Here is a 16474-nt window from a genome sequence, read left to right as displayed (position 1 = left end):
AAGCCAGTCGTCCAAATAGAGGGAGGCTCTGATGTCTGCTAAATGCAGGAATTTGGCAATATTCCTCATCAGTTTCGTAAAGACAAGAGGCGCCGTGCTTAGGCCAAAGCACAGGGCTTGAAATTGGTAGACAACCTTCCCGTAAACGAACCTTAGAAAAGGTTGGGAATCTGGGTGGATGGGGACGTGAAAGTAAGCGTCCTTGAGGTCTAAAGAGACCATCCAGTCTTCCTTCCTGACCGCTGCTAGAACAGACTTTGTCGTCTCCATGGCGAACGTCTGCTTTGTGACAAAGACATTCAGAGCACTGACGTCTAGCACCGGTCTCCACCCTCCTGTCTTCTTTACCACTAAGAAGAGACGGTTGTAGAAGCCCGGGGATTGATGGTCCCGGACTTTGACTACCGCTCCCTTTTCTAGTAAGAGAGACACCTCTTGCTTCAAAGCTAGTCTCTTGTCCTCCTCTCTGTACCTGGGAGAGAGGTCGATGGGAGTCGTTGCTAGAGGGGGCTTGCGCAAGAACGGGATCTTGTACCCTTCTCTGAGCAACTTCACAGATTGTGCATCTGCGCCCCTGTTCTCCCAGGACTGCCAGTAGTTCTTGAGTCTGGCTCCCACTGCTGTCTGAAGAAGGTGGCAGTCAGACTCTGCCTCTAAAGGACTTGGTACCTTTCTTCTTACTCCCACGTTTACCTTCGGCACGAGCACCTCCTCTGCTGGAGGCTCTGCCACGAAAGGGCGGAATAAATCTTGACGCTGGAGTATCCATCCTGGGTCTAGACACGGTAGGCAAAGGGGTGGCTTTGCGGGCAGATGACGCAACCAGGTCATGCGTCTTTTTGAATCAAGGAGGCAGCAATCTCCTTGATCAACTCCTCTGGGAAAAGGCACTTTGAGAGAGGAGCAAACATAAGTTCCGATCTCTGACATTGTGTTACTCTAGCTGACAAGAAGGAGCAAAGGTTTTCCCGTTTCTTGAGGACCCCGGAAACGAACGAAGCCGCAAGCTCACTGGAACCGTCCCGTATGGCCTTATCCATGCAGGACATAACGAGCATGGAAGTTTCCTTGTCAGAAGGGGAGGTCTTCCTGCTCAACGCTCCCAAACACCAATCCAAAAAGTTAAAAACCTCGAAGGCTCTGAACACTCCTTTCATCAGATGGTCTAGGTCTGAAGGAGTCCAACAAATCTTGGAGCGTCTCATGGCTAGCCTGCGGGGAGAGTCTACTAGACTTGAGAAGTCGCCCTGGGCAGAGGCAGGAACTCCCAAGCCGAGAACTTCTCCCGTGGCATACCAGACGCTCGATCTGGAAGCGAGTTTCGCAGGGGGAAACAAGAACGCTGTCTTCCCAAGGTGCTTTTTGGACTGCATCCAATCTCCCAACACTCTTAAAGCTCTCTTGGACGAGCGGGCGAGGACGAGCTTCGTAAAGGCAGGCGCGGATGACTGCGTGCCTAAAGCGAACTCAGATGGAGGAGAGTGTGGGGCTGCAGAAACAAACTGATCAGGATACATCTCCTTGAACAGTGAAAGAACTTTCCTAAAGTCCAAGGAGGGAGGCGTGGTCTTGGGTTCGTCGATGTCCGTGTGCGGGTCGTCAAGGTGTGCAGCGTCGTCATCATCAGAGAGTCCATCGTCTGAATACTGAGGAGGAAGCGGCAAAGGAGTAGGAATTGGCTGGTCAGCTGAGTCCGGCAGCACGGGTGCATGCGTGACTGCACTGGACGCAACGTCATGGAACTGTTGGCCAGTCTGTGAGCTGGCAACAACCATAGCAGCGCGGGGGCGCAAAGCGTCTACTCCTGACTGTCTAGTCTGCTGTGGGCGAGTAGTGGTAACCACACTGGGTTGCGGAGGTTGACGCACCGCGTCAAAACAAAACAACTTAGGTTGTTGTTGTAACTCGCGAACGTCAACGGAGGGTTCCGTGCGTCGCTGAACGTCAACATGCGGCTGGCAGGGTACACTGCGCATGGGTGGCGGGACTCTCACAGCTGGAGTGCGGGAGAAGGTAGCCTCAGCGTCCACTGGACGCACAACCGTGGTTGGTTGTAGGCTAACGGGTGCAGCGTCAACCTTCTCCGCACGAAAGTCCTGCATTAAAGACGTTAACTGCGTCGGCATGGTCTGCAGCAAAGACCACTTAGGGTCTACAGTAGCAGGAGCAGCAACAGACGGTGTTACTGCCTGTTGCGGTACCGCTTTGCCTCTCTTAGGAGGTGTGCAGTCATCGGAAGACTGCAGCGAGTCCGAACTGACCCAGTGGCTACAACTGGGCCGTTGGACTTGCGCAGAAGGGACCGACTTGCGTTTAAGAGGCCGTGAGACCTTGGTCCATTGTTTCTTCCGAGAAACATCTTCCGCAGACGAGGAATAAATGGGCTCTCTCGTCTTCTTGTGGGTGGGGCGATCTTGGTAAGATACGTCCGAAACCACGGAGGGAACGTCTGTCCGCTGATTAAAGCCTGTCGAACCCTTTGGTCGTACGACATTGCTTCTCCCCTGGGCTTGGGAGCTTGCAAGAGGTCCCGGACTGGGAGGACGACAGGCACGAACAGACGCACCCTCAAGCGCAACACTAACACTTTCCACAACACTACCACTCACTTTGTCACTACCCACTGCACTCTTACCCTTCAACTCCCTGACGTCTGCCATGAGTTGGTTACGGTCACTCGCCAATGACTCGACTCTCTCACCCAGAGCCTGGATGGCACGCATCATATCTGCCATCGAAGGTTGTTGAGTGCTAGAAGGGGGATCAGGAGCAACCACTACAGGGGAAGGAATAGGTTGTGGGGCATGGGGAGAGGAAATATCAACGGAGCGAGATGAACTTCTCCTGACTCTATCTCTCTCTAGCCTACGTGAATATTTCAGGAATTCGAGAAAATCGAATTCCGAAAGCCCAACGCATTCCTCACATCGATCTTCCAATTGACAGGTTTTACCCCGACAATTGGAACAAACGGTGTGCGGATCGATAGAGGCCTTCGGAAGACGCCTTGAACAGTCCCTGGCACTACACTTTCTGTATTTAGGGACTTGAGAAGGGTCAGCCATCTTGAATTAGTCAAAGGGGAATTCAAAATCTATCCAAGTCGTCAATAAATAATCCAAAATTCAACAAAAGAATGCAAGGAAGTATTGAAGATAACCTCTGCAAAGCGAAAGCTAATAACTAGAAATGTGTACTTCACCAAAATCTGTGAAAACCAATCCAGTAAGCAACAGCGAATTTAGTAGGTCTTGCCGGTGGCACGACAGAGAGAAAATTGGTTCTTTGTTTACTTGGAGTACTAAGTACCTGCTCGACAGATGGCGCTGTTGATGTACACCCCCACCTGCATAGCGATCGCTGGCGTATTTTGACCGTAGGTTTTTCTGTCGGGCAGCAGAGCTGCAGCTTATATGATCACCGGCTAAGTTTAATATTGAAAAAATAATAATGCTTTGCCATCTAGGGTTGTAGCTTAGCAGGTAATAATAAAAATAATAACATTAGAATCCTTTCAATTTTCTGCTGAAATATATAGTCCTGGCATTGTGCTTGCAACATACCCTTCTTTTGTTATAAATAGGATACTCATTTTTACTTACCTGTATTACAGCAATCTTTGCTATAATTTAAAAAGTTTCTAAATGTTATACCATTCAAACAAACTAATCTGTTAGCACATGCCTTATATTCAACTAACTGAATCTTAGGATACCATCATTAGAATCAGTAACTCTCGAAAGCATTAATGACTACAAAATTTCTCTCCCCCTCAAAAACTGATCGAGCACCAATAAAACATTACAAGAGTCATCTTATACGATATGCTATATAAAACACTCCTAAATTATATCTTTAATCTATAAATAATAAGCTGGTTTCCTACTAAGCATTCACACAAGTCATATGTTTATGATGCACTATCCATCAAACATTTCAAAAAGCATAAAGAAATGAAACTTTAAAGGCATGAACTATAGAAATGCATTCAAAATTTCCCACTGTCAGAGTTGATTTTGCCAATCAACATTTAATGCTACAGGCAATTCTTCACTTCAAGAAAAATCCCATCTTAGTGAGAAGTTATACACATTTGCACAAAAACAAAGACTTACATTTACCGTCTTGTTGGCATAATGAAGTTGTAATCTCATTGGCTAAGGCAGTACATGCTGGAGAATTACTGTGATCTGGATGTAGTTTCTTGAATTCATTTAAACACACCTGGGCCTCAATGTCACGACCAAGTTGATGCAAACAACGAGCTAACCTAGAATTACAGAAAATCAGGATAATAAAACTTATCAAATTGTTGGGACACTTTCAGAATTTCATAATTTTACAATCACCAATGCTATACAGTACCATGTTGCATTAGCTCTCTTATTTTAAATGAAAGAAGCCAGGATGCACAATAATAAAAATATCATATTTTTTTCAGGATGCCAGAGAACTTCAAATCATTCATTTGAAAAAGATTACTCGCAGTATTCTATGAAAATACCAAAGAAGGTCAAGATGAAAAGTATAAAAAAAAAATGGTTGTATAGGCTTCATACCAAGAAGTTCAACAATAAACTAAGATGGCATAATGAACCAAATACAGGAAAAATTCCATGTGAATTAAAGATTGTGTAGTGCCATATATGCAGATCATAAAACAATTGGTAGAAAACCACAACAAGCAATCACATTGACATTAAAATGGTAAATGGTACTGCACTTAATGAGCTAGTGATGTTACTGATGCAACACAAAATCCAATGACGAATGTGCAGAAAGTGCATTTCCCTTTTCGCCCATTACCTCTGGTCTCTTCCTCATTAGCTATCCAACTTCTTCAACTTAGCCTTACAGTGGTTTTTCTCCTCCCATATATAATCTAGGAAGAACCCTGTGGTTTGATTATACTACATTTGGATGATGATAAACTACTTGCCACAGACCCCATAAGCTGAACATTTAGATATACTATCGATTACTACAACTATATCTAAAGATATTTCATTATAGTTAAGAACAGAAACACATCACTGTGCACCTAGTCAGCAGCTATTGGACAACAAGTGACACCTTAAGAATAAGCTATTTCATTACATAAAAGCAATTGGCACTTCAGAACACTTAGTCAAAGGACTATAAAAAATCATTTTAACACAGATAAAAAGATTCTCTTAAATCTTACCTGAAATGAGCTTTTACGTGATATGGATCAATGTCTAGAGCCGTGAAACAGTCTTTGAGGGCAGCATAAATATCTCCTTCCCTATAATTAGAATTGTACATCAGGAAACTATACAAGGAAAGACTAGATAAATATCAAATTCAATAAAAAAGGGTACAAATATAATGACGGGTATACGATATTAATTTCACCTATGATAAGAAGGCATAAACACTAATGATAAAAAAAAAGGAAAATAGTTTCAACTTGAAACAATTTTTCGCCTTACTTTCACAAAACTTATTCTTGATTTGCAACCAAATCATAAACAAGCCAATTTTTATAATAAAAAGATAAATGCATCCACATTAATAAGTAAACCGAATAGTTCTTGTGTGCATGATGCAACTTCATCAGTGCCATGAAATTCAGAGAAGGCAAACAGGCTTAAATACCCGGTTTGTAACGAAAATCATCACACGATACTCAGTATTCAGAAAAATATGCTGATTCCTCTGAGTAGTTGCTGCCAAACCCAGGATGAAAGATGGCCTGAGGCAGTCCAACTTTTCCAGAATATAATGAACACAACTCCAAGCTCTGCTGCTCTGACTTGTTCTAAGACTAGGTGCCACTCAACATGCCTGTAAACAATTGGCAAGCAAAAATCTAACCATAGGCAGGGCTGTTAAGAGGCAATTGGTAAATGGCAAAGCACACCATTCATATTCAAGCATCAAGACATTTTCAACTGGATTAGTACAGTCAACTGCAAAATTACAGTCTTGGTGTTCACTGCCTCTTATAGCTGAGAGTTCTTATTAGAGGTGAGCTTGGGCATCCAGGATAAGAACTGGTTATTATCTATTGGATGCTCTGTGAAGATGAAGCCCTGGGCAGCAGCTAAATTTAGCACGAGACGAGGAATGTTGACTGCATGATTAACATGAGAATGTTAGTTCCTGACCCTGGTTGTGATAGCCCATGGAAAACATTCTTGCCTGACGGCCTGCTGGACTGGGGTTTGCAACCCTGGACTGGGGTTTACAACCCTGGACTGGGGTTTGCAACCCGCTCAAGCTCAACAGTTTCTTGTAGTATCTGTAACCTCATCATCCTTGTGAGCTAAAGATGGGGGATTTGGGAGAATCTATAGATCTACCTATAGTGTCATCAGCAGCCACTGCCTGGTTCTTCATGGATCTAACTTGGGTGGAGAGTGGCTTGGGTGCTGATCATAATACATACATGGTCAGTCTCTAGGACCTTGTTATTGTCTCTTACCTCTGCAATTCTTGAGTGACCTTTAAACTTTAAAAAGTAAAGTTGCCATGTGAGCTACTTTCTGTGGTGAACTTGCTAGTAAAGTTTCCATATGAACTATTTTGTGTGTTAATGTTACACCCTAAAAAACTAAGGCATGAGAACTCTTTATCTCTTTCCTCATCTCCTCCTTTAACCCTTTTACCCCCAATGGACGTACTGGTACGTTTCACAAAACTCATCCCTTTACCACTACGGACGTACCGGTACGTCCTTGTAAAAAACTGCTATTTACATTTTTTTGCATATTTTTGATAACTTTATGAGAGACTTCAGGCATTTCCATAATAATAAGAGCAACCTGACCTCTCTATGACGAAAAATGTTATTTTCATTAGTAAAATAAATTTTTGAATATACTTACCCGATGATCATATAGCTGTCAGCTCTGCTGCCCGACAGAAAAAACCTACGGGCGGAATACGCCAGCGATCGCTATACAGGTGGGGGTGTACATCAACAGCGCCATCTGTCAAGTAGGTACTCAAGTACTCGATGTCAACATAGAACCAATTTTCTCCTCTGTCCACTGGGTCTCTATTGGGGAGGAAGGGTGGGTCCTTTAATTTATGATCATCGGGTAAGTATATTCAAAAATTTATTTTACTAATGAAAATAACATTTTTCAATATTAAACTTACCCGATGATCATATAGCTGATTCACACCCAGGGGGGTGGGTAGAGACCAGCATTACATGTTGACATTATTATGAGCTAAGTATTCCGTATTTCATTTTAGCAGTTATTCAAAATAACAAGCATAAAATAAATAAGTACCTGGTAAGGAAGACGACTTGAACAATTACTCTGCCTTTTTAAGTACGTCTTCCTTACTGAGCCTAGCGATCCTCATAGGATGCTGAGCGACTCCTAGGAGCTGAAGTATGAAGGGTTGCAACCCATACTAAAGGTCCTCATCAAAACCACTAATCTAGGCACTTCTCAAGAAATGACTTTGACCACCCGCCAAATCAAGTAGGATGCGAAAGGCTTCTTAGCCTTCCGGACAACCCAAAAATATTTCAAGAGAAAGATTAAAAAGGTTCTGGAATTAGGGAATTGTAGTGGTGGAGCCCCCACCACTACTGCACTCGTTGCTACGAATGGTCCCAGAGTGTAGCAGTTCTCGTAAAGAGACTGGACATTCTTAAGATAAAAGACGCGAACACTGACTTGCTTTTCCAATAGGTTGCGTCGAATATACTTTGCAGAGATCTATTTTGTTTAAAGGCCACGGAAGTTGCGACAGCTCTAACTTCGTGTGTCCTTACCTTCAGCCAAGCTTGGTCTTCCTCATTCAGAAGGGAATGAGCTTCTCGTATTAACAGTCTGATAAAATAGGATAAAGAATTCTCTGACATAGGCAAAGATGGATTCTTAACTGAACACCATAAAGCTTCAGACGGGCCTCGTAAAGGTTTTTAAAAATAGAACTTAAGAGCTCTTACAGGACATAATACTCTTTCTAGTTCATTTCCAACCATACGATAAGTTTGGAATATCGAACGATATTGGTCAAGGCCGAGAAGGCAGCTCGTGTTTGGCTAGAAAACCAAGTTGTAGAACATGTAGCCGTTTCGGATGAGAATCCGATGTTCTTGCTGAAGGCATGAATCTCACTGACTCTTTTAGCTGTGGTTAAGCATATCAGGAAAAGAGTCTTAAAGGTGAGATCTTTCAGGGAGGCTGATTGAAGCGGTTCGAACCTGTCTGACATAAGGAATCTTAGAACCACGTCTAAATTCCAACCAGGTGTAACCAAACGACGCTCCTTCGTGGTCTCAAAAGACTTAAGGAGGTCCTGTAGATCTTTATTGTTGGAAAGATCTAAGCCTCTGTGACGGAAGACTGATGCCAACATGCTTCTGTAACCCTTGATAGTGGGAGCTGAAAGAGATCGTTCTTTCCTCAGATATAAGAGGAAGTCAGCTATTTGAGTTACAGAGGTACTGGTCGAGGATACGGATACTGACTTGCACCAGTTTCGGAAGATTTCCCACTTCGATTGGTAGACTCTAAGGGTGGATGTTCTCCTTGCTCTAGCAATCGCTCTGGTTGCCTCCTTCGAAAAACCTCTAGTTCTCGAGAGTCTTTCGATAGTCTGAAGGCAGTCAGACGAAGAGCGTGGAGGCCTTGGAGTACCTTCTTTACGCGTGGCAGACGTAGCAGGTCCACCCTTAGGGGAAGTGTTCTGGGAACGTCTACTAGCCATCGAAGTACCTCGGTGAGTTATTCTCTCGCGGGCCAGAGGGAAGCAACTAGCGTCAACTTTGTCCCTTCGTGAGAGGCGAACTTCTGCATTACCTTGTTGACAATCTAGAACGGAGGGAATGCATATAGATCTAGATGTGACCAATCTAGTAGAAAGGCATCTATATGAACTACTGCTGGGTCCGGGATAGGTGAGCAAAGTATTGGGAGCCTCTTGGTCATCGAGGTTGCAAAGAGATCTATGGTTGGCTGGCCCCAGGTGGCCCAAAGTCTCTTGCATACATCCTTGTGGAGGGTTCAATCTGTTGGAATTATTTGTCCCTTCCTACTGAGACAATCTGCTATGACATTCAAGTTGCCTTGGATGAACCTCGTTACTAGTGAAAAGTCTAGACCTGTTGAACAGGTGAGGAGGTCTCTTGCGAACTCGTACCATGTCAGAGAGTAGGTCCCTCCTTGCTTGGAGATGTACGTCAAAGCAGGGTGTTGTCCGTGTTCACCTCCACCACTTTGCCTTGAAGGAGAGACCTGAAGCCTTTCCAGGTCAGACGTACTGCCAGTAGCTTCTTGCAGTTGAAATGCATTGTCCTTTGACTCGAGTTCCATAATCCCGAGTATTCCCTACAACCTAATGTCGCACCCCAGCCTACGTCCGATGCGTCCGAGAAGAGAACGTGGTTGGGAGTCTGAACAGTCAGGGGAAGACCCTTTCAAAGGTTGATAAAGTCCTTTCACCAAGTCAGACCAGACTTTATCTTTCCGGAAACCGGGATCGAGACCGCTTCTAGCGTCTTGTCCTTTTCCAGTGAAAAGCTAGATGATACAGAAGAGGACGGAGGTGTAGTCTTCCAAGTGACACAAATTGAACCACGGATGACAGTGTCCTAACCAGACTCATCCACAGCCTGACAGGGCAGCGTTCCTTCTTCAGCATCTTCTGGATGGATAGCAGGGCTGGGGGTTGATCGTCTTGTTCAGCAATGTCCTCATCAGAGGGTTCCTCAACCGAAACTGATGAGGAAACGGCAACGGAGTGGGCAACGTCTGACTTGCTGAATCCGGTCGCACTGGTGGATGCGTGACGGAGCCGGACACAATATCATGGTACTGCTGCACAGTCTGTGAACTGTCAACCATGGGGACGCGAGGAAGTACAGCGTCAACCCGAAACTGTCTAGACTGTCTGGGTTGTGCAGTCAACCCCCTACCGGGTTGCTGAGGTTGCCGCACTGCGTCACAACAAGTCACCTCTGCTGGTTGTTGAACGTCTTCCTAGTGACACACTGAACGTCCACAACCACCTCCGAGGGTCGCTTAACGTCAACGTGCGACTGGCAAACCACACTGGGTCGCATCGGTGGAGGAACCACCTCAACTGGCGGACGCGAGTAGGATACCTCAGCGTCAACAGGGCGCACAACCAACCGGTAGGAAGGTTGTTGGCCAGAAGGTTCTTCTCCGTAAAAAATCCTCTATCAAGGACACAAGCTTGGACTGCATGTCTTGCAACAAAGCCCATTAGGGTCTATGGGAGCAGGTGTGGCAAAAGACGGGGTTAGCGACTGAAGCGGAACCATTTACCATCCCTGGAAGCCTTGTTATGCTTAAATTAAAGTCCATAGGAGGCTAAGCAGCTTAAGGCTCCTCTCCAAATGACAGAGTCCTCAAAGGAATATCAGTAGTAGGGAGAACAGCACTTTCTCATCTACAGGAACCATGTCCGAGAAAAGCTAGGTTATCTCAGTGAGGTTCTCACTGGTGCATAAGCAGCAGACCAGAAGGCAACGTTATGTAACTGCTTGATAGTCTGTGAACTGTCAACCACTACAGGGCGTGAGGACATACAGCACTGGTGCATTAGCAGCAGACCAGAAGGCAACGTCATGTAACTGCTTGACAGTCTGTGAGCTGGCAACAACCAAAGCTGTGTGGGGAAGCCTCAACTCCTGACTGACTAGTCTGCTGCGGGCGAGTGGCGGTAACCACAGTGGGTTGCGGAGGCTGACACACCGTGTCAAAACACGGCAGCTTGTGGTAGCTCACGCACGGCAACGGAGTGCTCCGTGTGTCTGTGGGAGTCAGCATGCGTCTGGCAGGGTCGACTGCGCATGGGTGGAGGAGCTCTCACAACAAGAGTGTGGGAGCAGGCAGCCATGCTGGGCGCACAACCGTGGCAGGTTGTAGGCAAACGGGTGCATCGTCAACCTTCTCCGCAGTCGGAGTGTGGGAGCAGGCAACAACCAAAGCGGAGTGGTGGTGCGTGGTGGGGACTGCCGTGGGTTGCGGAAACTAACGCATCGCGTCAAAACACGGCAGCTTGACTCCACCTTCCCACTGCTGATGCGGTAGCTCACGCATGTTAACGGAGGGTGCCGCACGTCGGCTAACGTCAACATGCGTCTGGCAAGGTCGATTGCGCATCGGAGGTGGAGCTCTCCGCAGCCGGAGTGTGGGAGCAGGCAGCCTCAGCGTGAGCTGGGCGCACAACCGTGGTAGGTTGTAGGCTAACGGGAGCGGTGTCAACCTTCTCCGCACGAAACTCCTGCATAACCGCAGCTAACCGAGTCTGCATAGACTGCAGTAAAGACCACTTAGGGTCTACAAAAACGGCAACAGACGGAGCTACTGTCCGTTGTGACTGAGGGTCTAAAACAGCTGGTGCGGCAACAGACGGAGTTACTGCCTGTTGCGGTACCACCTTGCCTCTCTTGGGAGGTGTGCAGTCGTCGGATGACTGCAGCGAGTCCGAACTGACCCAGTGGCTACACCTAGGCCGTTGGACTTGCGCGGAAGGGACCGACTTGCACTTAAAAAGCTGCAAGATGTGGTCCATGGTTTCTTACGAGAAACCTCTTCCGCAGACGAGGAATAAATGGGCTCTCTCGTCTTTGTGTGGGTGGGGCGATCTTGGGTAGATACGCCCGAAACCACGGAGGGAAAAACGTCTGTTCGTTGATCAAGGCCTGTGGAACCCATAAGTCGTTCGACATTACTTCTCCCCTGGGCTTGGGAGCTTGTAAGAGGTCCCGAACTAGGTGAACGACTGGCACGAACAGACGAACCCTCGGACGCAACATTGTAACACTTTGCGCATATCACTTTATCACTTTTGATTTTCTGTTTTGCACTTATTTCACTGAAATCGAAACTTTAACTGATTTCTACCTGAAACACGCAATCCTATCCTTCATTAAAAGGTAGTAATTGCGAAAACAGTCTTACAATGCAACAGAAAAACATAAATAAAGATAAAGAATTCAGTGGCTGGAAAAGAGACTAAACACTAGATCAAATAAACTACGTTTACAATCTCTCACCGCACAAAGCCTGGGAACAAGAATAAAACCCTAGAAAAGTTTTACCTTCTTCCCCTACAGCGACTAGGGAGGAGAGTAAAAAACGAGAACAACGTTACCCGCTTGAACGAAACGTTTATTCTCCTCTCTCTCCCTCCGTCTCTATCTCTCTCTTCTCTCTTGATTTCGCACCTGAGAGAAGAGCCCAATTATATATCATTAAAACATGTTATTTGCTAAAGGAAAAAACTGAAAGGTTTTCCAAATAAAAAGTTCCTTTAATTTAGAATTTAAACCATTTAAGCTAAGAAAGAATGAACGAAACGCTAGAATCGGTTTACTCTTACTGCAAAGTGAAACCGTGATACACTCTCTCTCTATCGTAACGATAGAGCGCATGTTGAACATTCTGAACGTCAACAACTGCGTAGACTAAAAAACTAAACGTTAGTTCATCTTTGAAAACAGTACGAGACTATCAAAGAAATTCTTTCATAAAACATTAAAATTAAAAAAGTATTAAATTCTTTAAAGGTTAAATACGATATAACGGGCTCAATGTTAATTAACTTCGGTTCCAAGTTAGGACCGCCTACTATTAGGAAAGGTCGCATATAAACAAACATAAAAATTTATTTTTTATAAGTTTATAATAAATGGAAAGTTAATCGAAGAGGCCTATAAAGGCGGAGAGATATAAAAAAAATAGATCTATAACGTGTTAAGCAAAATTACCAAAAACCTAAACACACTTCCATCTAAGGGAAGGGTCGGCCATTTAAAAGTGAAAGAGAGTCCATACTCTCTTCGTCACCATAATTAAATCTATCCAAAACGAGTTCAAGTTTTGAAATGAAGAAAAAACCCCTGCATAGCGAAAGCTCAAAACTGGAATAGTGTACTTCACCAAATCGTTGTGAAAACAAATCCAGTTAGGGACGGCGTATTTAGTAGGTCTTGCCAGTGGCACGACAGAGAGAAAATTGGTTCTATGTTGACATCGAGTACTTGAGTACCTACTTGACAGATGGCGCTGTTGATGTACACCCCCACCTGTATAGCGATCGCTGGCGTATTCCGCCCGTAGGTTTTTTCTGTCGGGCAGCAGAGCTGACAGCTATATGATCATCGGGTAAGTTTAATATTGAAAATTAAGGCTGTTAGCGCAATTTAAAAAAAATATATTGAAAAATGTGCTTGAAAAAAAATCGCCTGGGGGTTAAGGGTTGGAAAGTTCCAAATAGCTTGGGGGTAAAAGGGTTAAACTCTCAGCCAGAAACATCAAGGAAGAATTTAACTTTGTTAATGTCAACTCACTAGCTTTTCACCTCTGTGGAAACAGCCCAATGCACAAAATGAATTATCATACCCCCCACTGCATTAAAAGATGCACTATATACCTCACTTCATACTTAGCCTCCTTATCTTCATTTCTCAATTCTACATAACTAAAATAGGAATGAATTTCTTGCTGCAGCACACTCCTCAAAGCATTCTACCATGGAGCATGCTTTGCTTATAGCAAACAATGCACCTTGTGCATGGATTAAAAAACATCCTCCACAGTTTCTGAACTCTGCAAACATAGCAAAGCCAAGCTTTAAGATATCTTAAAATATATACCACAGCAAAATCAAACCAATAAACAAAATTAGAAACACAATATATGCGACACAAAGGAGGATCCCATGCACTACATACCCTCTCTTCACACTAACAATTATATTTTTGCTTCTTAATTTTACATAGCTAATATAGGTCTGTATTTCCTGCTGCCATTCACATCAATCTACCAGGGCACATACTTTGTTATAGCAAACAATGCACCTTTTGTGTTTGTAAGGACATCACTTCCTCCGAATTCTCTATTTTATTTAAATTCTCCTTTCGCCACACTGTGGCTAACTGTATATATTTATTGCACTCCCTCAGAGCTACAATTTCATGTATTTATTATTTCATTACCTATTTCTATTGACTTGTAATTCAAGTATTTGTGCGTGTGTAAAAACACACATACTTTGGCGGTTAGTTCAAGCCGAATTGGCGCCTGCGCGCATGCTACTTTTCCGTCCGCACCCTGTATTATATTCCCACGTATGTTTGAATAAACTGTCAGTTGTCGTTGGTGAAGCTTGTCTCACTGTCCTTACATGTTCATTAAAAAAAACATCCTGTACAGCTTCTACTCTGCAAACTGAGCAAAGCCATACTTTAATAAATTTGGGAGATACACCACATCAAAACCAAACCAAGAAACGAAAACGGAAACAATATATGAAAGATGAACTAAGAAGGTGCCCACGGCAAAGGTGACCAGAGGAGTGTGTTCAGCTAGACCAAAGGAAACCATACTTTTGATAGGGCTGTTAGCATTTAGAGGCAACAGATGAAAGTCTTAGAAAGGGAAATTTTAGGAAAGTGTACGAAGTCCAACTGAAATTTATAAGGAAATTCTAAAATAAAAAAAAAATTATCACAATAAGAGGTTGAATCAATTCTTTTGAGGGAAGGAACAGCAAATAAACTGCAGCATGATTCTTTTAAATAGTGAGATTAAGAAAAATGTTATTTTCCTTAGTAAAATAAATTTTTGAATATACTTACCCGATGATCATGTAGCTGTCAACTCTGTTGCCCGACAGAAATCTAAGGTCGGGATACGCCAGCGATCGCTATACAGGTGGGGGTGTACACAACAGCGCCATCTGTGAGCAGGTACTCAAGTACTTCTTGTCAACAAGAACTCAATTTTCTCCTCGGTCCACTGGTTCTCTATGGGGAGGAAGGGAGGGTCCTTAAATTCATGATCATCGGGTAAGTATATTCAAAAATTTATTTTACTAAGGAAAATAACATTTTTCAATATTAATCTTACCCGATGATCATGTAGCTGATTCACACCCAGGGTGGTGGGTGGAGACCAGCATACAAGTTAACATTAGAAGCTAAGTATCCCGTATCTCATTTTAGCAGTTATTCAAAATAACAAACATAAAATAAATAAGTACCTGGTAAGGAAGTCGACTTGAACCATTACTCTGCCTTTTTAAGTACGTCTTCCTTACTGAGCCTAGCGATCCTCTTAGGATGCTGAGCGACTCCTAGGTGCTGAAGTATGAAGGGCTGCAACCCATACTAAAGGACCTCATCACAACCTCTAATCTAGGCGCTTCTCAAGAAAGAATTTGACCACCCGCCAAATCAACCAGGATGCGGAAGGCTTCTTAGCCTTCCGGACAACCCAAAAATATTTCAAGAGAAAGATTAAAAAGGTTCTGGAATTAGGGAACTGTAGTGGTGGAGCCCCCACCACTACTGCACTCGTTGCTACGAATGGTCCCAGAGTGTAGCAGTTCTCGTAAAGAGACTGGACATTCTTAAGATAAAAGACGCGAACACTGATTAGCTTTTCCAAAAGGTTGCGTCGAATATATTTTGCAGAGATCTATTTTGTTTAAAGGTCACGGAAGTTGTGACAGCTCTAACTTCGTGTGTCCTTACCTTCAGCCAAGCTTGGTCTTCCTCATTCAGAAGGGAATGAGCTTCTCGTATTAACAGTCTGAAAATAATAGGATAAAGAATTCTCTGACATAGGCAAAGATGAATTCTTAACTGAACACCATAAAGCTTCAGACGGGCCTCGTAAAGGTTTTTAAAATAGAACTTAAGAGCTCTTACAGGACATAATACTCTTTCTAGTTTATTTCCAACCATACGATAAGTTTGGAATATCGAACGATATTGGTCAAGGCCGAGAAGGCAGCTCGTGTTTGGCTAGAAAACCAAGATGTAGAACATGTAGCCGTTTCGGATCAAAATCCGATGTTCTTGCTGAAGGCATGAATCTCACTGACTCTTTTAGCTGTGGTAAAGCATATCAGGAAAAGAGTCTTAAAGGTGAGATCTTTCAGGGGGGCTGATTGAAGTGGTTCGAACCTGTCTAACATAAGGAATCTTAGAACCACGTCTAAATTCCAACCAGGTGTAACCAAACGACGCTCCTTCGTGGTCTCAAAAGACTTAAGGAGGTCCTGTAGATCTTTATTGTTGGAAAGATCTAAGCCTCTGTGACGGAAGACTGATGCCAACATGCTTCTGTAACCCTTGAAAGTGGGAGCTGAAAGAGATCGCTCTTTCCTCAGATATAAGAGGAAGTCAGCTATTTGAGTTACAGAGGTACTGGTCGAGGATACGGATACTGACTTGCACCAGTTTCGGAAGATTTCCCACTTCGATTGGTAGACTCTAAGGGTGGATGTTCTCCTTGCTCTAACAATCGCTCTGGTTGCCTCCTTCGAAAAACCTCTAGTTCTCGAGAGTCTTTCGATACTCTGAAGGCAGTGAGACGAAGAGCGTGGAGGCCTTGGAGTACCTTCTTACGCGTGGCAGACGTAGCAGGTCCACCCTTAGGGGAAGAGTTCTGGGAACGTCTACTAGCCATCGAAGTACCTCGGTAAGTTATTCTCTCGCGGGCCA

The 16474-nt window shown here is 44.1% G+C and overlaps 1 protein-coding gene across 3 annotated transcripts in view; it reads right to left on the bottom strand.

Moving 5' to 3' along the window:
• Positions 1–16474, bottom strand: part of LOC137654456 (WD and tetratricopeptide repeats protein 1-like) — a 76419-nt gene that overhangs the window by 29375 nt on the left and 30570 nt on the right. For 2 of the 3 annotated variants that reach the window (XM_068388087.1, XM_068388088.1), the window contains exons 10-11: positions 5186–5266; positions 4116–4270 (exon numbers count right to left, since the gene is read on the bottom strand). In XM_068388087.1, coding sequence (XP_068244188.1) covers positions 4116–4270; positions 5186–5266 — 236 coding nt within the window. The remainder of the gene's footprint in view (positions 1–4115; positions 4271–5185; positions 5267–16474) is intronic. The other variant, XM_068388090.1, reaches the window with a different exon arrangement.

Source organism: Palaemon carinicauda, chromosome 15 (genome assembly GCF_036898095.1).
Source record: "Palaemon carinicauda isolate YSFRI2023 chromosome 15, ASM3689809v2, whole genome shotgun sequence".
NCBI classification, from domain to species: Eukaryota; Metazoa; Arthropoda; class Malacostraca; order Decapoda; family Palaemonidae; genus Palaemon; species Palaemon carinicauda.
Note: the sequence above shows the minus strand (reverse complement) of the source record. Positions and strands in the feature narration are given on the sequence as shown.